Source organism: Cetorhinus maximus, chromosome 9, assembly GCF_964194155.1.
Source record: "Cetorhinus maximus chromosome 9, sCetMax3.hap1.1, whole genome shotgun sequence".
NCBI lineage: Eukaryota > Metazoa > Chordata > Chondrichthyes > Lamniformes > Cetorhinidae > Cetorhinus > Cetorhinus maximus.
The window spans coordinates 23,183,450-23,206,054 of record NC_135887.1 but is presented as its reverse complement, the minus strand read 5'-3'; the positions used below and the strand labels follow the sequence as shown (position 1 = coordinate 23,206,054).

Sequence of the window (22,605 nt, the reverse complement as noted above, 5' to 3'; positions counted from 1 at the left end):
AGATACTGGACTGAAGACTGGCATCACTGTTAGCTGATTTCAGCTGGGCCAGCAGTTGGAGATTCTACTCTTATCAACCTTGTTGCTGGGGGTGGAAGTAAATCATCCAGAGGAGCACACCCCAGGCCCTCCCACCCTGCCCCCCCCCCCCCCCCCCGCCAAAACTTCTTGGTCACTTCTTGACCAGTAATTGCTGGGAAATGCAAACGCATGGATAGGGTCAGATGCCAATGGATGTTGCAAGTGATCAAATAGCATCCCAAAAGTAGTTGTTGAAGTTCATGTGAAGGTCAAGGTAGTGGAGAGCTACCAGTGGCATGAATCAGCTTGCAAAGAGTAAGGGAAACATGTTGTTGAGGTGGGGTTAGGGAGGGGTGGGGTGGGGGAGACAGAAGAGAGTGCACAGTGCTAGAAGGAAGTTTAAAAACTGGGAGAGGGGTTGCTAGCAGGGATTAGCAAAATTGGACTAATTCAAAGGCATCATTAACTTTTCAGGCAATCAACTGAAGCAGTGTGAGATATGGTAAATACCTCCCCTCTTGGTGCTGATCTAGATCTGTACTTCCAGGAGTTGATTTCTGTACAATCTATATTCCGCATTATTTAATTTCGACACAAATGATCTGCAGTAAAACTTTATTTTTATTATCTGCACTTTTCCTAGATGTTTTGCATATTTGTGCCATTAATATCACAATGCAGCTACAGGTGAATGCTAAGTAATTCAAATGATTGCCCAGAAGTTAATTATACCTTAGAATTTTCATTCCCCCACCCCCTTGCCAATTTATAATGTTCTTCTGGCACTATACAATGCCCCTTGTATCGAGTCAAGCGAGCAACCACATTTCAGGCCACAGTGACTAGGTAAAAATAGGAGAACTACTTTAATTGTCTTATACCCTATTAATGTTCAAAATTCTTCCATCTAAGAATAAAATTTTAAAAAGCAAACTAAACAGTGGTCAAGCCAGTTGCCCCTTCCTCTTCCTCTCTTTCTGCAGCTCTCATTTTACCTTTAGCCAAGTGATTATAGATCAACAACAACTTGCATTTATTTGGTGCCTTCAATGTGCACATGTGCTGTTATCCCAGAACAAGGCCTACACAGTACTTTTCAGCCGCTGTGCACCTGTGCTGCTTAGCAGGAACGTTAGTTGTAGGGCTGGGGGAGGTTACACAGATAGAAAGGGGCAAGGCCATGGCTGGATTTGAAATCAAGGATGAGAATTTTTATATTGGCTCTCTGTCTGGCGATGTATCAATGTAGGTCAGCGAACACACAGGTAAATGGGAGTTAGGAAATGGGCAGCAGAGTTTTGGATGAGTTAAAGTTTACAGAGCATGTCTTTGAAAGCAGTTTTCTTCACAGTTACTGCTGCTCTGGCCATTGAACCTGTCATTGTGATGTGTGCCAGCGTGACCAGGTGATGTCAGTTTCTCCGTGATGGTCACGAAGAGCTGAATGGCCCTCTTCCACGCTATATCATCCTTTGATTTCCACCTCCTCCCACCTTTGTTTCCTCATGGCTAAGTCTTTACTGCCCTGGGGCCTGTATTGGGCACAGTGAGGAGGCTGAGATAGGGAACTCCGACTTATGTAATCAGCCCATTTGAAACTGCTTGCAGTTTGAAACTGAATTGTCAAATATAAAAACACTTCCATGGAAATTGAAATATTCTTTTATGAATAGGCCATCCACTTCCTTAAATATCACAATACAAAATAGCAAAGTGATTCAAAACCAAATTACACTTAATTGAACAATTTTATTAAAAATTTAAATATGAAACTGTAGAGACAAATATGAGATCGGGTTGAGTATTATAGTATCCCAGGATAAGGGCTTTGGGGAGGTGGTGCCATTAAAGTTGAAATTAACTGTGCTGCTGTTGGCAAGAGCACCAGTCATGTTTGCATGATCATCAGGGTGACAGCTTGTTGTTTCTGGATGGGATGTACCTCTGGTCCAGGTCACAATCTGTTTTGGTGTAAATGTCCTTTGTCTTCAGGCTGCACCTGGCACCCTCTGGTTGTAGAACCTGACTGAAAAGAACAGTTTCACACTGCCACCTTCCAGACTGAAGAAGGATCTTAACTAATTTTAAAAGTTTGTTACTGAACACTTGGGTTTACCTGAAATGAAGTGGGGGGAGGTATCAGCCCATCGGATTGAGGCTACCTGTAATTCATTTCAACTGTTATCCGCAAGTATCTTGTTGCTGTTTAATTGTGGTTTATTGAGAAAGTAGATCTGTTTGGCACTACCTTTCCTAAATTAAGTGAAATTTAAGTGACTTGCGACTCTGTTACCACAACAGTGCTGTACAATTGGAGCATTTTTCACATGCTCCCGTGCTCACAACTCTATAGTTCCTTGGACTTCTCCGGCCCTTCCACATGCGACTCTTCCCCTCCCCCCTCACTGTCAACTGCACATTTTGCTTTTTAAAATTATTTTGCCAGTTAGGCCTTGACTGTCAAAACCGCATGCCATGCTGCGTCATTTTGGACTTGCTTTGATGTATTGAAAGTATTTGATGGTGTGATTCACGCAAATGCATGTGCTGGTGAGACCTACATTTGAGCCAGTCAAATTCACTTTTTCAAGTAAGTTGTAATCGGTAATTTTAAAAAAAAAAAGTGTTTTGCCTCTGAACCCTGCAACAACTTAATTCAGCAACATCCACAAGTGGAAGTTCAAAAAGTGATAGACAAATCTGAATATTTGAGTTTATCGGATGGTCAGAATGAACAATCTCTTAAATTACTTATCACTTAAGTTTCCTTGTTGCCAAATTGAAGTGTTACAGGGTGCAATACTGTTTTGTTGCTTTCTGCATCAGTGTGATTTTTGTTTATATTGGGTGTGCTGCATTTTTGCTGTGCTAATCTGCTTTCATGGTGCAATCCTGCAATTTTCAACACCTTTTAGTGATCTTTAGAAAGTATTACAGAACTGTAGTCTTATTTTAATTCTGTAAGTTTTAATACCTGCTTCTGTTAATAGTCTTAAAGTATTAAGAATGTTATATAGCCGTTTGTCATGTGCTGTTGGCTTATATTGTGCTCCCTATTTACAGGTGAAGGTAATGACTGATATGGAGCTGTTAGCTGTGGCGTGTGAGCAGTTCCTGGGGAAAAGTGTCCAGGAGACCAAAAGTGTGGTGTTACAAACCCTGGAAGGACACCTCCGAGCTATCTTGGGTAATTGGTGGACTTGAGTTTGTTTAAGTTCTTGTCGCAAGCCTGCTGCTCCTCAGCCTCACCCAAAAAATAAGGTTATTTGCACACGCAACTAGTATTACAGCCCCCATCATTTATTGCCCATGTCTCGGTCTTAATGTGATTAGCTCACTGGTGTGCCATCATTTACACGGACTTGGGGGGTAGAGTTGTACCAGCAACTCAATTCTAGATGCGTTGAAGGTAGGAGCTGTATTTTGTACATTGGGGATACGTGAGCCTTAAAGTTGATGTATCCTCGCAATGTATCAGAGAGATTTAAATCTTTTTTCTCTACTTTGTGTCAGCCATGGCTTAGTTGGTGACATTCTCACCTCTGGTTCTCAAGGCTCTGGGTTCAAATCCCACTCCAGGGTTTGAGCACAAAGATCAAGGCTGACACACCAGTGCGGTACTGAGACAGTGCTACACTGTCGGAGGCGTTGTCTTTTGGATGAGACACTGAACTGAGGTCCTGCGGGGCTACCTACAGGTGGATGTAAAAAATCCCAGGGGTGCAGATATATTGAAAGAAAATCTGAATAATGGCCATGTTGCCACATTCAGCAACGACATTTGCTTACTTGTCCACACGTGTCACCATCATTGTTGATCAGATATTGCAATGAACCTGACTTCCAACTTTGATGTCATGCACGTCACTGAGTTTCCTTGGAATGAGCAGCTGGCCGTAGCTGAACAAGCCTCTTTCGATCAACCAGGAGGCCAGTAGTATTTAGACAAAATGTCACTGGCTGCAGGGTTATAGCTGCAGCTATTTTCCTGAAATAACCGTGCAGAGTCCTGAACACTGGCCAGAGGATTCGCATGCCACAGACATTGTTTTTTGTCGTGGGGTCGAGTTTTCCTTTATAAATCAAATAAAAATTTCCCCTGTCTCAAGCAGCAAGAGAGCCAATTTAAAATTTAATTCAAAAATCTGTTCTTCACAAGAACACACAACTTACAGATATCAATACTAAAACACCTCAATGATCAGTAAATCCTAAGTTTAAAATAAATTGTCTACCCAAATCAAAATTTAAAATCAGAACTTGACATCATTACATGATTTACGTAATCATCTCTCCTACTGGTAAAGAAAAAAATATAAAGTGCTTTTCACAACCTCAGGCCCTCCCAACACACTTTACAGCCAATTAAGTCTTTTTAACTGTTGTAATATATAAATTGCAGCAGCCAATTTGCTTACAGCAAAGTTCCACAATAGATAATCTGTTTTTAATGATGTTGGCTGAGAGATAAATATTGGCTAAGACACCAAGGAGAACGCACTGTTCTTCAAAATGGAACCATGTTTTACGTCCAACTGAGAGGTGGACGGTGCCTCAATTTAACATTTCATCCGAGAGACAAAACAGGAGCTCTGACACTGCAGCACTCTATCAGCATTGCACTGGGAGTGTCAGCCTGAATTTTGTGCTCAGGTTCCAGAATGGGATTTGAACCCACAACCTTCTGACTCTCCTGAGCCATGGCTGTGATTCCTTCTTTCTGCCTTGTATTGTGATACATCCCCCTTAATTTGTACGATTTGAGATTTAAATTTTGTTTCTGCTCTGCTTTCAGTTTCTGAGAGTTTATATATCAGCCCAATCACTTAACTGAGTCAAACTTTCACAGGTTCACTTTGAACCTACTCTCACCCTGACTCAACATTCTAGAAACCCTGTCAGAGCTCGTTTAGTCTTCAGTGGGGGTTGTTAGAAAAGGTGAGAAAAAGCATGATAATTGAAAAGAATTCTTTGTCTCTGTTACAGTGTGATTAACTTTATTCCAACCCCAGTCCTGAATAACCAGTTAAATTGGTGCCAGCCATATGAGTTGGGTTTTTGTGGTTGTTCTGAAGGGAGAGAGAGGAGTGATACATGTACCTGTCTCACTGGAACATGTCTGAAGGCGGATGTTCTCCTGTAGCTGCTCACGGGGGGACTGCACGGGCTGGGCGCCCCCCTCTGGTTGTTCCTCCACACCTGCTGAGAAATGCAACAGCTTTTGGTCAAATCCTTGCCACGGGACACAGCTCTTAGTAAATGAGCAGAGCAGGGCTCAGTCCTGTGCCTTCCCTACCCCCTAGCCTGTGTCCTCTCCATCCACTGTACCATTGGCTGTTAACACACATTGAAATGCTTTTAAAAGCATTTAATGGCCTTTTATTAAACTGCGACTTTAAGTCTGTTGTGTTGGCATTTTTTTTTCTCCCACAGGAACACTGACCGTTGAAGCCATCTATCAGGACCGAGATCAGTTTGCCCAGCTGGTGCGTGAAGTAGCTGCTCCTGACGTAGGCCGCATGGGAATTGAGATCCTCAGCTTCACCATTAAGGTTAAAAATAAAAGACATACTTTGGATGCAGAGTTATCTGTGGCCAACTTTAGTTCCACTTGTTTTTCATTTTTAATGAATTCAGAAAGCTTCCATCAGCAGCTGGATCCAAGGTTTGCAAAGATCAGACAGAGAGACAAGCAGAATAAGCATATGGAGCATTCACTGTGCATCAGGGGATCTGGCACTACTCCTGCTTGGAGTGGGTCCATGGAAACAAGATATGGCCATTCAGCCCCTTGAACCTGTTGCGCCACTCAATTAGATTGTGGCTGACCTATATCTGTGACTCCACTTGGTTCAGTGCCCCCTAATACCATTGCCCAATAAAAATCTATCAATCTCAGTTTTGAAATTTTCAATTCATCCCCCCCTCCATTGCCCCCCCCAACCCCTGCCCCCCCCCACCACCTGCCCCCCCACCACCACCCCCAAGCCTGAACAGCTTTTTGGTGGGAGAGAGTTCCAGACTTCTACTGCCCTTTGTGTGAAGAAGTGCTTCCTGACGTCGCCCCTGATTGGCCTAGCTCTAATTTTAAGATTATGCCCCCATGTTCTGGACTCTCCCACCAGAGGAAATAGTTTTTCTCTAACTACCCTATCGAACCTTTTAATCATCTTAAACATCTCAATTAGATCACCCCGTGGTGTCCTATATTCAATGGAATACAGGTCTAACCTATGCAATCTGTCCTCGTTATTTAATCCTTTTAGACCAGGTATCACTTTGGTGAATCTGTGCTGCACCCCCTCCAATAGCATTTGTGAGGCACCTCTACTCTAAATGGAGCCCAACCAGAGTTTTATATAGTTGTAGCATCACTTCCAACCCTTTGCATTGCAGCCTCCTTGAGATCAAGGCCAACATTCCAGCAGCTTTTTGAATTTTTTTTGTACCTCAGTGATTTTTGTACTTGCACTCCAAATCCCTCTGATAAGGCTCGAAAGCTGATTTTTCGTGCATGTGGGTTGTTTTTTTCAAAAGAAAAGTAATTTGTGACATATTTGCATTTAAATGCCAGAGCTTCCCACGCTGTGCTATTGATTTGAATCAGCTGGTCTGAGGGGGAGACAGCAAATGAAAACGAGCTGTTTCCACACAAAGATTGTTGGTGCACCCAGGCCGTAGTTTGAGTACCTCCATGTGCTCAGTTGTAGAGTGAAATTGGCAGAGCCTTGAGAGCAGATGGCCTGCCTACCTCCTTGGCTGCAAAGTAGTGTATTTGGAGGAAGGAAAGTGCAGTGTGGGAGGGCGAACTGAAGAGGACAAGTTTAAACAGCACCTTGTGGCTTCTGCTGCAGGTGGGTGTTTTCTCCTTGGAATTGTGCTCCTGTTCTGTTTCTGGATTACCTGTTTTTTTTTTCAAATGCATAGGCCTAGATTAACTTTCGTTGTTCTTGGGCGGCGGTAGGGTTTACTGTTGTAGGATGTAGATGATTCAGATTGCACCAAGGATCGGCACTGAGCCTCTTCCTCTTCCTTATTGTCATGGATGTCCTAACTGAGCAAGTGAGATAGGAAGTGCCATAGTCAATGATGTTTGCAGATGACATTGAGCTGATGTGGTGGGGATGATGAGAACGTGACTGAGTATCTGGAGAAAAGTGCTGGAAGACAAGAATATGGAGATCAGTTGACCTATGACCCTATTTATGGACTGTCAGTTTGAGCCTAGGGAAGAGGATCAGAGAAGGTGTAAAGATTCTGGATGAAAACTGGAGAAAGTGAATAGTTTCAAGTACCTAGGGTCAGTGGTGGCAGAAGGCGGAAGTATGGAAATAGAAATTAAGTAAAGGTTTAGCCCTTGTTGGAGTAATTGGAAGATGTGCATTGAAGTGTTATGTGATAGAAAAGTATCTCTGAAACTGAAAGGAAGAATCTACAAGACCAGTTGTGAAACTGGCTTGTTGTTATTGTGCAGAAATTTAGGAAATCTCAAGAAGAGAGGAACAAGGATTGGATACTTATGAGATGCAGGTGCTGAGAAGGACACACGGAACAATTGGGACATGTCAATGAACAGTAATGAAAAAATTTATTTAATTTATAAACCGTTCATGAAACCTCATCCTGCCCGTGGATGAGGTTCCATGAAAAATGTGAAGGCCGCCTGGGCTCTTCACCTGCCCGCCAACCTTAAGGTTGGAGGGGCAGCTTTCTCAATAACCTTAATTAGTTAATTAATAGCCTTAACAGGCCTTTGACAGTTCAGCGGGTGCACAGCCGACTCGGCCGTCCGCCCACTGAGCTGAAAATCTAAAATTACGCTCGGTGACGTCGGGGCACACGCCTGACATCACCCCACCCCGCCCCGCCCCAGCTCGCTGAGCCAAAAATTCTCCCCATTGGGATTGGAAGAGGAGTGGGTGACTGACAGGAGGAGCTGGAGAAGGGTGATCAACCAGCAATGTGGTGACCCCAAATAAAATGGCAGAAGCCAAAAGAAGAAGAAATGAAAGAAAGATGGAGATGATTCATAATGTGAAGCTCCTGTCTAGGTTAGTGCATTCTTCAGTGCATTTTTTTTTCTCAATTCTCCTATAAAGACAGTCATGACAAGGTAGAAGACAGAAGAGATTATGTGACAGAAGAGTTAGTCATGCAAGACCAAAGGGAGTAGTAATGGGACAAGAAAAAGAACAAGGAATTATAAGGTATGCCTAGAGCAAGGTGTGCTGCTTAAAAGCAAAAACAAGAAAAACCGAAACATGTGAAGAAAAAGAAACAAAAGGCTGTGAAGGAATGTTGTGAAGTGCATAACCAAAAAATGAAATGCTATTCCTCAGGCTTGCAGACACAACATTGAGTTCAACAATTTCAGACCATAATCTTTGCACGTTTCTAAAGAAAAACTGCCATGTGCAAGTGCCCTTGGGAAATCTTCAGTCACAGCTTGGTACTGAGCACTGTTAACCTCAACATCGAACTAGAACTGCTTCCCCAGCCATATCAATTAAAAAAAAACAGCACTGATTCACACTGAGTGAAGAGGCAAGGATTGTGTGGATCAAATGGACTGAACAGAGCACTGCACAAAGAACTGTGTAGATTTTAAGGAGGCTTTTGAAAGTGGGAAAGACATGAGTTCCACAGTGCGATGCCAGTATGACTAGAGTTCTTTGGGACATCCCAAAGAAGGAGGCTCCACCACAGATGATACATCATTGTGGGGGATATGGAGGTGGAATGGTACTGCTGGAAGAGATTGTAATGGGAGGGAGGTGAGAAATCATGGAGGGATTAATAAAGGAGAGCAAAGGTACATAAGAAATAGGAGCAGGAGTAGACAACACGGCCTGTTGAACCTGCTCTGCCATTCATTAAGATCATGGCTGAATTTTTACACCAACTCTACTGGAGGATGGGGAGCCAATGGAGGTAAGTTCAAGGGTGATGGTGAGTGGAATTTTGCATAGCATAGGATGCAGATGGATAAGTTTCAGATGAGTTTGAGTTTGCATAAAGTGGAGCTTGGGTTTCTGATGAGGAAAAGTCAGGTCTAAAGCTGACAAAAGCATGAATGAGTTTATTTTTATCACCAGTGTGGCGAGGTAAGGATGGAGATAAATGATAGTTGTGAGATATAAGTAGACAGTCCTGATGATTGCCCATATGTGAGGTTTGAAACTGTGCTGAAAAGCACCATGTTTGTGCTGTGCAGTGTTGTTTCAAAACAGTTCATTGCATGTGATCATGAGACGTATTGAGATGCATTTGGAATACTAGTTTTTCTTTTACAACTTGCATTTCAATAAAGGAAGATTTATATCACATCTTGCACTTCAGGATGTTCCAAAGAACTTGGCAGCCAATCAAGTGCGTTTGAAGTGCGGTTTCTGCTGCAATATAGGAAACACAGCAGCCAATTTGAGCACAGCAAGCTCCCACAAACAGCAGTGTGATAATGATCAAATCTGTTCTGATGATGGTTGAGGAATAAATATTGGCCAGGACACTGAGGAGAACTGCTGCACTGCCGCCCACCCACCACTCCTCTTCAAATAGTGACATGAGATTGTTTACATCTGAGAGGGCAGATGGCCTTCAGTTAAAGGTTTCATCGGAATGACGGCACCTCTAATTGTGCAGCGCTGCTTCAGTACTGTGCTGTAGTGTACATCAGGTGTGTGAAAAGCTTGTTGTGTTTCAGCAAGCTAAATTGTGGGAAGCATCGCAGCCGTAAGACCATAAAACGTGGGAGCAGAAGTAGGCCATTCAGCCCATCGAGCCTGCTCCGCCATTCAGTGAGATCATGGCTGATCTGATAATTCTCAGCTCCACTTTCCTGTCTTTTTCCCATAACCCTCGATTCCCTTACTGATTAAAAACTCTGTCCATCTCAGCTTTGAATATACTGAATGACCCAGCCTCCTCAGCCCTCTGTGGTAAAGAATTCCACTGATTCACGACCCTCTGAGAAAAGTTCCTCCTCATCTCTGTCTTAAATGGGCAACCCCTTACTCTGACTTTATACCCTTTGGTCCTAGACTCTCCAACAAGGCCTGTCAAGCCCCCTGAGAATCTTATTTTTCAATAAGGTCGCCTCTCATTCTTCTAAACTCCAATGAGTACAGGCCCAACCTACTCAACCTCTCCTCATAAGAAAATCCCTCCATACCCAGGATCAACTTAGTGAATCTTCTCTGGACTGCCTCCAATGCCAGTATATCTGCCAGCCAAGTCTGTCCAACCTGTCACCAGCATAGTGTAAGGTCCATCAGTGGTCATCAGATGTTTATTTTCATCCCCGCCCCCCAACTTCAGTCTCTGGAGCTGCTTCTGGTTTCAGCTACCACCTTCCTGACTGAGATCAGCTAACTCCACACAGCCCAGAGAGAGACCAGGAACATCCCAGGTTCAATGTGTCTGTGCTGCTGATGCCTCCATCGGGAAAGCTGTTATATCGAATGGCCTGTTTCTGCACTGTACATTTGATTCAACTGGTCTGTACTGGTGTTTATGCTCCATATGTGCCTCCTCTCACCCCTCTTCGTCTAACAATATCAACATCTATTCCTTTCTCCTTCATGTGTTTACCTAGCTTCCCTTAAGTGCAGCTGAAAAGCTGCAAGTGGGAATACGCAGTCACATTTTCCATAAAGAAATCAGGTACCTACCAGTTATTTTTTTGAAAAGAGTGGGGTGGGAATTTTAAGACAAACCCTCATAAAGTGGATTTTACACACCCTGTGGTATTCAGTCTGTCATAACATTGTACAATAGGAGGCTATTTCTCTAACATGTACCCGTTCAATTGCATTCTAGCTCCCCTCTCTGTGAAGCTTGTGATATTAGAAGCACATGTTTGCTCAACTCCATGCAATTCTCTAGAGCGGTGTTATTTTTAGACTGAAATTTTAAAATCATGTTAAGAATGTGGTGAGAGGCTTTGGTTTTATATTTTAAGACCTGATGCAGTATTTGCTGTGCTTGCATTTATAAGTATTGGGAATATGTAATACTTTAACCCTCTGATTACTTCATAGCTCTCATTTTAAAAGAAATGCACACTTTTCATGTTTCACTGCAAAAGAACTGACCTTTATAATGGTGCTTTCTCACAGTGGAATAGGCAATCATAAAGTGTTTATTTTAGTGGGAGAAATGTTGACAGGACACTAAGAGAATTTGTGTCATGTGATCTCCAGCATTTGCTTTAATGATCGAAACAGGCAAACAAGGCCTCGGTTTAGCCGCTTCTTCCAAAGAATGAGAACATCAGTGCTGCCCTAAAGTGGAGCTTGAACCCACAGCCACGTGACTTAAAGGTGAAAGTGCAACTGACAGAGCCTAACTCTTATCATTGACCAGAAATAGTGAAATCCTTGAATGATTTAACTTGTGCCATTCTCTGACTTGAAATCTAATTGAGTTCCCTTAACTACGATGCAGAAATGGTACTGTGATTCTGAAAGGATTAAACACCAAGGGCCACAGGCTACATGAGCTAATGCATTAACCAAGTACGAGAGGTGGAAACGATTTGGAAGGCGCTGGCATACGATCTAAAGGACTTTCCATTCAGTGCAGAGATACTTGGAATTTGCATTGTGAACCAACATCCACTGACTGGTGGACTCTATTTCACTTGCAATGGTCTTTGAAGCATTTTTCATACATGGTGAAAATGCCCTGTGAAGCAACACTAATTTAAAGTAATGTGGTGTCTTGACTTTTAAAGGTTTGCCAGTAAAATTGACGTCGCAGAATATTCTCCAGAAAATGGCGATTCAGCATTCAGCCTGCTTGTTCAAGACACTCCTTAGTTATTTTATCAAGCCTGTCAGTAATTGCAATCTTGAAATTCCTTCCTCTTTTTCATATGGGAAATGCTCCGTCATTGCAATATTGCATTTGTCTCTGATCTTGAAAGTTCTAACCTGATTTCATACAAGTTTAAAGGAGTCTGGATTAAATTTACAATCCTTTTCTGAATCTTCATGTTGCTCTTAAGCCCCAGCTTAGTTCTTCCCCTGTTGTTTCCTCCATCCCTCACCATTGGAGAAGTGCTTTCATTCTGTGTACCTTGTCCAGCATGGCTGAGTTCAGGAACTCATGGAGCGGGGAGTCTCAGCCCTTAACGCTTGAGTCATCCTGTTACTGGAGGCAAGGTTGTACATCAGCTGGTTAAAGCTTTAGATCACTAGACACCCTTTCAAAGCATAATTTAGAAGCTACTTATAGCTTTGTTTGAGGAAGGCTGGGATGAAGTGCAGATAAGCTTTGCTGGAGAAGAGAATTGTTACCGTGTGGATGTCTGTTACTCTTGGAGATTTTAGGAAATATGGTGGACTTTGTTGAAGGAGCAGAGAAAAAATACGGAAGCCTGTGTGCAGATAAATACCTGAAGCCAAGATCTGAAGAATGTAAATTCTTTTTTAAAAAAGGGAGTAGGATAATGGCTTTCATAACAGCTGTGGCTCAGTTGGTAGCACTCTCACCTCTAAGTAATAAGATTCCAGGTTCAAGTCCCACTCCGGGACAAAAATCAAGGCTGACATTCCAGTTAAGTACTAGAGGAGTGCTGCACTGTTGGAAGAGTCATCTTTCGGATGAGAAGTTAAACCGAGGTCCCATCTACATGCTAGGGTAGGTGTAAAAGATTCCCTGGCACTATTTTGAGGAAGAGCACTAGAGTTGTCTTAGCCAACACTCATCTCTCAATCAACATCACAAAACAGATGATCTGATTGTTATCAAGTTGATGTTTTTGAGAGCTTGCTATGCATTAATTCTTTGCTGCATTTCCTTCATTGCAGCAGTGACAGGACTTCAAAAGTATTTCCTTGGCTGGAAAGCAGCTTGAGATGTCCTGTGGTTGTGAAAAGCACTATATAAATGCAAGTCTTTTTTGAAAAAGAGGAAACCCAAAGGGGGTGGGGAGCGGGCTGAAGAATGAAAGTAAATTAATTGGTTCAAACAAAGTACAACACCAGCATAGAGCTAATGGAGCACTCAGCAGATTCTGCAGAAAGACTTTCTGCAGCTCTATGCCCAGTGTTTCGTTTCGCTGAGCCATTTATCAACATTGTTCACCGTTGTTGATCCTTAGCAATTAGCACCAGAAATCAGTTTTCTGTTTAAAATAAAAACCAGAAAAAGCTGTAAACACACAGCAGGTCAGGCAGCGTATGTGGAGAGAGAGAAACCAAGTTAACATTTCAGGTCAATGGCCTTGTGTCAGAAATGGAATCTTTTATTTGTTTGAAGACCATCCTTTTCAGTGGCTCTGTGAAGTAAACTGATTCCTGGGATCCTGGGTGGACCATTTAGGACTGAGATGAGGAGAAATTTCTTCATCCAGAGAGTGGTGAGCCTGTGGAATTCGCTACCACAGAAAGTAGTTGAGGCCAAAACATTGTATGTTTTCAAAAAGGAGTTAGATATAGCTCTTGGGGTGAAAGGGATCAAAGGATATGGGGAGAAAGCAGGAGCAGGCTATTGAGTTGGATGATCAACATGACCATAATGAATGGCGGAACAGGCTCGAAGGGTCGAATGGCCTACTCCTCCTATTTTCTATGTTTCTATGTTAAACAGGAGGGTGGGATTGGTATAAATTATCATGCAGAGTGAGGCACTGACGTATTGTCTGTTTATTGTGTTCTAACAATCTGATTCAATTCTCCAATACTACATTCCTTCCATTTTTGGATTGGATTAAATTTTTTGCCAAAATGGGCCATATTGCTAATTCTTGCAATTAAATGTTTTTCTCTGATGAGTGGCTGTTCAAGGTATCAGATAACTCTTCTGTTCTATTAAGCGCCTGCTCTTTGTGTTACAGGATGTTTACGACAAAGTGGAGTACCTGAGCTCATTGGGGAAGTCGCAGACAGCGATAGTGCAGAGAGATGCAGAGATAGGAGTGGCAGAAGCCGAGAGAGATGCTGGAATACGGGTAACCGTGATTAACAAATCACTAAACTGCAAAGCTTCTGGGGATCAGTGTGACATTGAGTCTGATCATTTCAGCAGTAGAAGTGTGACTGGGTGTGGAGACATACAGATGCATAGCTCATGTTCATTACTTGCTTTTTTATGTGGTGTCAAATCCAAGAACCTTTGCTTCTAACAGTGTTAAAATGGTCAGACTTGATGTGTGTTGTTCACCAATGACACGGATAGGCCCTTGCAGTAGATTGCCAAATGCAAAATGACTCAGCTGTTTGGCAGTTGTGTATTCGAGGAAAAGTCCATAACAGTTTCTGCCAGTGCTTTGTCCTCGTGAACTCATTAAACAAGTTTGCATGAATCAATCCTCATGATTTAGTGCTGTCAGAACCTATGTCAATGTTTCTTCAGGTTGAAACACAGTGTAACACAAGCTTCCTGGATTCCCCTCCAGCCCTATCTTGTGTTTTGTTTCTGTCCCTACATCTTTCTGCCGCTATTCCCCTTTCACAGCACCTTGTCTCCTTGAGATGTTCGCTTGTATAATCAATCTCTGTTATCTTAGTAAATGTTGCCAACTCTGGTTGGGTATATTCCTGCACATGACCAACTCCCACTGCCTGCCATCCACCGCATCACTGGTCCATTCACCAGGTGCAGAACCTTGTCATGGTCAATTGGAAAGGGAACAGAATCTTTGTTACCCATTTGGATTCATCTTGACTGTTAATGAAATAAGTTTCTCTTCAACACCATTCCGCCCTGACCCCCAACCCGGCTTCAGTTCTATTTAAGTGCTCAATGTATGAATATGTTTTTTTAATATCCTTCTGTTTTTTTTTTTCCCCCTGGGTGTTGCTCACAGTAATGTCCTGGAGATTAATCTTCAATTCCTAGAAACTCCAGGGCAATCCTAGAGAACTGGTAATCATAATTTAAGCCAAGTGACATTATTTCATGCACAAACTTCGGTGGCAAATGTTGAGAACAGGGTGATGTAACCACAGGGACGTTTACAGCTGAGTCCCCAGTCCTGCTCTTACCTGGTCATTGGATAATAGTCGAGAGTAGGGATTCTGCTCCCTCTCCTGTCCCCTCAGATAACAGATACTGCCACCGCCTGCGATCAGAGCAGGTGAGAGCAGCGAACTCATTGTCAAAGTAGAATTGTAGCTGAGACCTCATACGGCTCAATTATTCACCACTTTAACAATTTAAATCATTGCCGAGCCCCAGGTTCCTTACTACTTAATGTTGGCTTGTGAAACCATATATTTGTGATGTGGCGTCCTTCAGTGCTTGAGTTTTGTTTCATCATAGCCGGCAAACCCTGATTATTCTCTTCTTTTTCCTCGGCCCCCAAAATCCGCAGGAAGCTGAATGCAAGAAGGAAGCCATGGATGTTAAGTATAGTGCTGACACCATGATGGCTGACTCCAAGCGAGCGTTCGAAATGCAGAAGGCATCCTTTAATCAGGAAATAAATATAAAAGTAGGTATATTTTCTTCCATCATTGCCGGCGACTTTCATTCTCAAAGACAAATTGAACCACTCAACGTGAGCCGGGGAACCCTCAGCAAGTCAGAAACTTGAGTCTTAATGGCACTGCTGAGTATTTTGTCAGGGTTTACCACAGTTACATAGGCCTGAATGTTACTGGCCTCCAGGCAGCAGGAAACGAGGTGATGGGTGGGGGTTAGTCGGGGAGGCAGTGAAATAGTGGGAGCCACATTGGGAGCACTCAACGGCAGGATTGGTTGCGGATCAGCTGTTTGCTTTGAAACCTTTTTTATGGGGCCCACCAGCGTTTTGCAGACAATGGGGAGGGTGCCAGCTTAATGGAGGTACACTCCCTGTGGCATTCGGAGGGTGGGGGTGGCGGTGGCAGCATCGGAGCTGGAAGCACTGTGGCGCAAAGAAGGGACTGTAGGTAGGAAAGACAGTCTCCACACCCCAGCGATCTCTCTGGAGGGGTTTTCCCTCCGACCTTCACCCCCCCCTGAATTTCTTATTTTCTTTTAACTTACGGCCAATATCCTGAGGGTCTCCTGCCTGCCTTTTTTTCAATTCATTCATGGGATGTGGGCGCCGCTGGCTGGGCCAGCATTTATTGCCCATCCCTAATTGCCCTCGAGAAGGTAGTGGTGAGCAGCCTTCTTGAACAGCTGCAATTAAGGCCCACCCAGCGTGAAATGCGAGCGGCAGTGCTCAGCGCTGCCTGTGTGGGCGGGGGGGGTAGGGGTGGAGTGCGAGCGCGACCTTTATAATCTCCCTCAGGCACAGAGCTTAATAGGCCTTTTAGCTGTCGGCGGGAGTGCTGCCGACTTCGGTCTGTGCCCGCCAACTGAAATATTGTGCTTCATTTTACGCTCGGTCAGGCCACGCGCCCACCCACCAAGCTAAAAATTTTACCCAATGGGTGAGAGAAAACAAACTTTAATACCAGGGCCACAAAGGGCACTAGTTCAAGGGGCTTGGGCAAGTTCATGAATTTCTTCACACAAAGATCAATCATCAAGATGTAATGAATTCCCTAGAATAGCAAGGGCATGAAGTTTGTTCAGGGGAAACAGATGTTGTCTTCGGACAGCGGGGCTTTTTTTAATTCATGGGATGTGGGCGTTGCTGGCTAGGCCAGCATTTATTGCCCATTCCTAATTGCCCTCGAGAAACTGAGTAGCTTGCTAGGCTATTTCAGAGGGCATTTAAGGGTCTGGAATCACATGTAAGCCAGACCGGGTAAGGATGGCAGATTTTATTCCCTAAAGGGAAGGTGGGTTTTTACAACAATTGACATTTTATTGAGTTCAAATTCCACCATCTGTTGTGGTGAGATTTGAACCCCCAGAACATTACCATGGGTCTCTGGATTACTAGCCCAGTGACAATACCACTATGCCACCTCCTCCCCTCCTCTTCTGGAAGAGGGAAAATCAAATGGGGTTTAAAGGTCTTCACCAAAAACAAAGTGCTGGAAAAACTAAGCAGAAGTGATAGCATCTGTGGAGCTGGAAATGTTTCAAGTCCAATATGACTCTTCTTAGAACTGAAGAGATGTAGAAATGTGATGGGTTTAATGCTGTTGAAAAAGAAGGGGGGGGGAGGGTCATATGGAACAAAAGAAAAAGGTCAAGCATTGGTTAGAGGACAAGGGGAGATTAAATACCAAAGATGTCATGGAATAAAAGGCAAAGGGAGTGGTAATAGTAGTCGTAAAGAAACAAAGCATTGGTCCAGAGTAGGCGTTAATAGCAGAATAAAGGTCAAAGGCCTTTAAAGACCTTCATCTGAATCTGATCTCATGATCTGTGCCCCTTCATCATGGCTGTTTCTCTGAGATTGTTACCAGAGAAAAAAACACACAGAGTAAAGGTAGGCTGAGTGGTGAGACTAATGGGTTCTCGATCTGGAAAAGAATCTCAAAATCTTCATGGAATCCAAGGGAATAAAAATTTAATTTGAACTATTTAGTAAGCCTGTCATGGAAAGCTGGGAACGCACTAAGTCTTTTTCAGCACTTGGAAGAGAGGGATTGATTAATGTTTGCTGAAAGGTCAATTTCTCTTTGTTCCTATCAGGTACTGATAGACCTGCTCTACTATCACACTCACTTTTATTTCCCTCTGCTTTGTGACCCTTTCATTTTTGAGCTGAAGGTGCTGATACCTCTGCACTTCCACAAGGCCTCCTCCTAGAATCTGCTTCAAATGGCCACATTTCAAGTGTGACATACCTAGATTATTGGACATTGTAGGGGAGTCCACATGGCAGCGATCAAAAGCAAGAGCATTGCTCCCTTGCTAATCCTGGGATACTGAGGCTAACTTTAGTGCCTAATAACAGTCCTGGCTGACACCAGCTTAACTGGCAAAGAGCAGGAAATAAACCTGGGATATTTGGTATTTTTTCTGTCTCTTCATTCTTGGCATATGAGCATCGCTGGCAAATTGGCATTTATTAATCATCTCTAGTTACCCTTGAGAAGGTTGTGGTGGGCTGCCTCCTTGAGCTGTGAGATGGAATTGCTGTTGGGTAGAGAATTCTAGGAGTTTAACCCAGTGATGTGGGAATGGTGATATGGTGTCCAAGTCAGAGTGGGTACCACTATCACTGCATAAGTTCTCAATGGAGACACATTTTTGGTTAGTATTCATAGTTTTAAAAAAACAATAAAACGAAATCCTGCTGTAGATAGCAGCTTTGAAGTAGGTTGTTTATCCACTGCCTTAGCAAAGGAGAAAGAAATGCTGAATATAATTTTTAAAATGTGTAAAAGTAATTTGTAATGACCTGCAAACACTGTGAGGATTAAAGCTTTGGCGTCACTGTCTAGATTGAGCTATTTTAATGCTTTGTCTTGCATTTTCTTGGCTGTATTTAGAAAGCAGAGGCTCAACTGGCTTATGAGCTGCAGGGAGCCAAGGAGCAGCAGAAAATCCGTCAGGAAGAAATAGAGATTGAGGTGGTCCAGCGCAAAAAGCAGATTGACATTGAGGAGAAAGAAATCACTCGTATGGACAAGGAGCTGATAGGGACAGTGAAGAGGCCAGCAGAAGCAGAAGCCTTCAGAATGCAGCAGATTGCAGAAGGGCAAAAGTACGTGTGCCCCCCTGATGTGCTCTGTGTCCCTATAACTCTAAACTTCTGTTCCTCTATAGTTATTGTATGTTGTTGAAATTACATTGTGCAACTACTATCTTGTCACACGACATATCTGTAAGCTGCAATGGATATTCTACATGATGTTTAGTGGAGTGCGATTCACATGAGTTCCCAATTTCAGCAGGATCATTTAGCAACATCAGAACAGGGCCTTTGGGCCTGATCTGCCATTCAGTTAGATCATGACTGATGTATATCTGAACTCCATCTACTCTCCTCTTTATTTAGTAGCCAAACCTGCATGTGTAGATGAGCAGGGAGGAAAGTTAATAGGGATGCAAAGTGCTCCCTGTGTCCCAGCACTGTTCCAGGCAGTAGCTTGCATTGTGACCACCTCACCGTGTGTTTTTTAACAATGAATCTAATTACTACTGAATATATTTCCTTTAAAACAGAATTTTTGAATATTTAACCAGATAGTGAAAAAAGTCTTCTATTCATGTCAGTGTTCTGTTTCGACTCTCAGAGACATTTGAAAGGACCGTGTGTGCAACAAATTACTTTTGAAGTGCAGCCACTGTTACATAGGTGAGACTGACACACCTTGCAAAATATTAGAGGAAGAATTATAAATTTGACAGTAAAAATGAACAGCGGAACATTGTTCCAAACCCCCCCATGTGGAAGTACAGCTCGTGCGTCACACCCTTCACAATAGATTCAACCCAGTAAAACAGATTCATTTAAAAACTCTTAGATGTAAAGTAAGAGCTACATTTTAAACCTTGTGATGTCACCAAAGTCACCATCACTCTCTATCCAAAAGTGAAATACTGCAGATGTTGGAAATCTGAAATGAAAACAGAAAATGCTGGAAAAACTCAGCAGACCTGGCAGCATCTGTGGAGAGAGAAACAGAGTTAACATTTCAGGTTGTGACCTTTCATCAGAACACCCTATCCTCTTTGCAACTCATCTTGATGGACCATTGTGCAATAAATTTATAAAGTCCTCCACATTGTTGCTTCTTTTGAACTACACTTTGCTTCCAGAAGGAAGAACCGCATAGAATAGTGTGGAGGCCAAGAGTGCAGAACCTTGTCATGCATGAACTGTAAGGCATGAGTGGGCAATGCTATACATTTTAGATACACAGGGCATTGGTGAGACCACATCTGGAGTATAGTGTACAGTATTGGTCTCCTTATTTAAGGAGGATATAAATGCGTTGGAAGCACTTCAGAGAAGGTTTACTGGACTAATACTTGGAATGGGAGGGTTGCCTTATGAGGAAAGGTTGGACAGGCTAGGCTTGTATCCACTGGAGTTTAGAAGAGTAAGAGGTGACTTGATTGAAACATATAAGATCCTGAGGGGTCTTGACAGGATGGATGTGGAAAGGATGTTTCCCCTTGTGGGAGAATCTAGAACTAGGGATCACGGTTTAAAAATAAGGGGTCACCCATTTAGGACAGATGAGAATTTTTTTCTTAAAAGGCAGTGGAGCAGAGTCTTTGAATATTTTTAAGGTAGAGGTAGATAGATTCTTGATAACCGAGGGGGTGAAAGGTTATCGGGGGTGGGTGGGAATGTGGAGTTGAGGTTATGATCAGATCAGCCATGATTTTATTGAATGGCAGGGCAGGCTCGAGGGGCAAAGTGGTTTACTCCTGCTCTGGATTCATATGTTCGTATGTAAAGGCCGCACCTATTCATATAAGTCATGTATTGGTGAATTCTATTAAATCAGAATCTATGCCCAACGTGGAATGTCTATTCGGGAGGGCTGCAATTTGCTCTTGACCAGATATTTTTATAGAAACAGTTCAGTTTTCATGTAAACTGATGCCACTCTGTGACTATGTTCTAATCTGGATTCATTCCCAGTCAGTAATCCATTGGTTCTGTATAAATGAATTCAGGTTGGAAGAAATAGATATTTCTTTATTCCTTTTCTCTTACCCTGCCACCCCCACTTCTCCTAAACCTGTATACAAACAGTTGCAGAATATTCCTGAATCATTATTTCAATAATTCAAAATTTCAGCACTTCTGACGACAGCATTTCATTTGCTTGCAACCTGTATGTCTGCAATTTGAATTCTATTTGGTTGTGGATTCAAGTCCCACTCCAGAGACTTGAGCACAAAATCCAGTCTGACACTGTCAGGAGGTGCCAGATGAGACATCAAACCGAGGAGGCCCTGTCTGACCTCTCGGGAAATGTACAAGATCCTGTGGCCAATCTTTCAAAGCCTGTTCTGGACAATATTTATCCCCCATTAATCAACATAACTAAAACAGGTGATCTTAACTTTATCATGTTGTTTGTGCGACCTTACCTTATCCAAATTGGCTGCCTTGTTTTCTGTGTTACCACAGTGATTACATTTCAAAAATACTTTTATTGGCTGCAAAACACTTCGTGCTGTCCTGAGATGGTGAAAGGTGCTAGATAAATGCAAGACTTTTGTGTTTCTGTTTGGTCACTTTTGCCTCCACAGCTCTCTAAGCTCTCCTGTTTTCGTTTTTGCAGAGTGAAACAAGTGCTGATTGCCCAGGCTCAAGCTGAAAAGATCCGCAAGATTGGAGAGGCAGAAGCTTCTTCTATTTCAGCGATTGGAAAAGCTGATGCTGAGAAAATGAGATTGAAGGCAGCAGCTTACCAGCAGTATGGAAGCGCAGCCAAGATGGCACTGGTGCTGGATGCTCTTCCAAAGGTAACCTGGCGATTTTAATGACATGCAAAGGTGATGAAGTGCGTTTAGTTTCACCCTTTGTCATCTGCAATCATGCTGCGTGGTTGGTGAACTGGAATTATCATTAGAGCAACAAAAGGGAAAAACTGGAAGTGATTTTTATCGCACAGTGTTATTTGGACATGTGGTTGCTTAAATCAAAAGAGAACTGGATACACGTTTGAGAAGGAAGATTAGAAAAGAAAATAGGAAGTAGACTTAATGTAGAAGAGCTGGCCCCTGCAAATTGTAAATACAGAGTTTATAAATTGCATATCCTGCATGCGATTACATCTGCTAACTATCTGGTTCTGCAATCTCAACAGGTCTTGTCCCTAAAACGATTTGCCCCTAGCTCTAAGTGACTGCTGGTCTAATTAACTCTGGTCAGAGTTCTGGCGGTGTGATGGCAAATTTTACTAGTGTGCACTCCCTGTGCAAAGCTTTGCACGTCGACAGTGCATGTTGGGATATTGGGCACTGCAAGAATTTCATCCATCCAGTATGTTTAAACCACTGACTCACTTGGTGCCTGTCGCTCGGTGGGTTTAACTCTCAGCCACAGCTAGGGCTGGTTGCTCTCTGCATTGAGGAGTTGTGGGGGAGAGGGCGGGGGGTAAGCAAAAGAATATGGATGCTAGAGAAAGGAGAACAGGATTTTTAAAAAATTCATTCATGGGATGAGGGCGTCACTGGCTGTAGCATTTATTGCCCATCCCTAATTGGCCTTGAGAAGGTGGTGGTGAGCTGCCTTCCTGAACCACTGCAGTCCATGTGGTGTAGGTACATCCACAGTGCTGTTAGGGAGGGAGTTCCAGGATTTTGACCCAGCGACAGTCAAGGAATGGCAATATAGTTCAGGATGGTGTGTGCCTTGGAGGGGAACTTGCAGGTGATGGTGTTCCCATGTGTCTGCTGCCCTTGTCCCTCTAGATGGTGGTGGTTGTGGGTTTGGAAGGTGCTGACTATTTGTTCAAAAATATCTGGATTAATCTGATAATCAGTGTGTGGAGAGGGCAGGGAGGCATTTGTGTTGCCCTAATGTCATTCATTCTTAATTATGGTGAACTACTTGCAGATCGCTGCCGAGGTGACAGCTCCTCTTGCTAAGACGGATGAAATTGTGATTCTCGGAGGAGACAATAACCGTATTACGTCAGAAGTCACGCGCTTATTGGCAGAGGTCCCTCCCTCCGTCCACGCTCTCACGGGAATTGATCTAACAAAGGTCAGTGCCATGTTCCTTTCTAACATCTGAGTAATTTTATATAGAAACATTATTGTTAAATTAACCAG

At 43.1% G+C, this 22,605-nt stretch overlaps 1 protein-coding gene across 3 annotated transcripts in view; it reads left to right on the top strand.

The window, feature by feature from the left end:
* Positions 1-22,605, top strand: part of LOC144684472 (flotillin-2) — a 97,780-nt gene that overhangs the window by 69,561 nt on the left and 5,614 nt on the right. For all 3 annotated transcript variants that reach the window (XM_078548287.1, XM_078548288.1, XM_078548286.1), the window contains 7 exons: positions 3,085-3,208; positions 5,455-5,573; positions 13,862-13,975; positions 15,341-15,460; positions 18,351-18,565; positions 21,108-21,291; positions 22,388-22,537. In XM_078548287.1, coding sequence (XP_078404413.1) covers positions 3,085-3,208; positions 5,455-5,573; positions 13,862-13,975; positions 15,341-15,460; positions 18,351-18,565; positions 21,108-21,291; positions 22,388-22,537 — 1,026 coding nt within the window. The remainder of the gene's footprint in view (positions 1-3,084; positions 3,209-5,454; positions 5,574-13,861; positions 13,976-15,340; positions 15,461-18,350; positions 18,566-21,107; positions 21,292-22,387; positions 22,538-22,605) is intronic.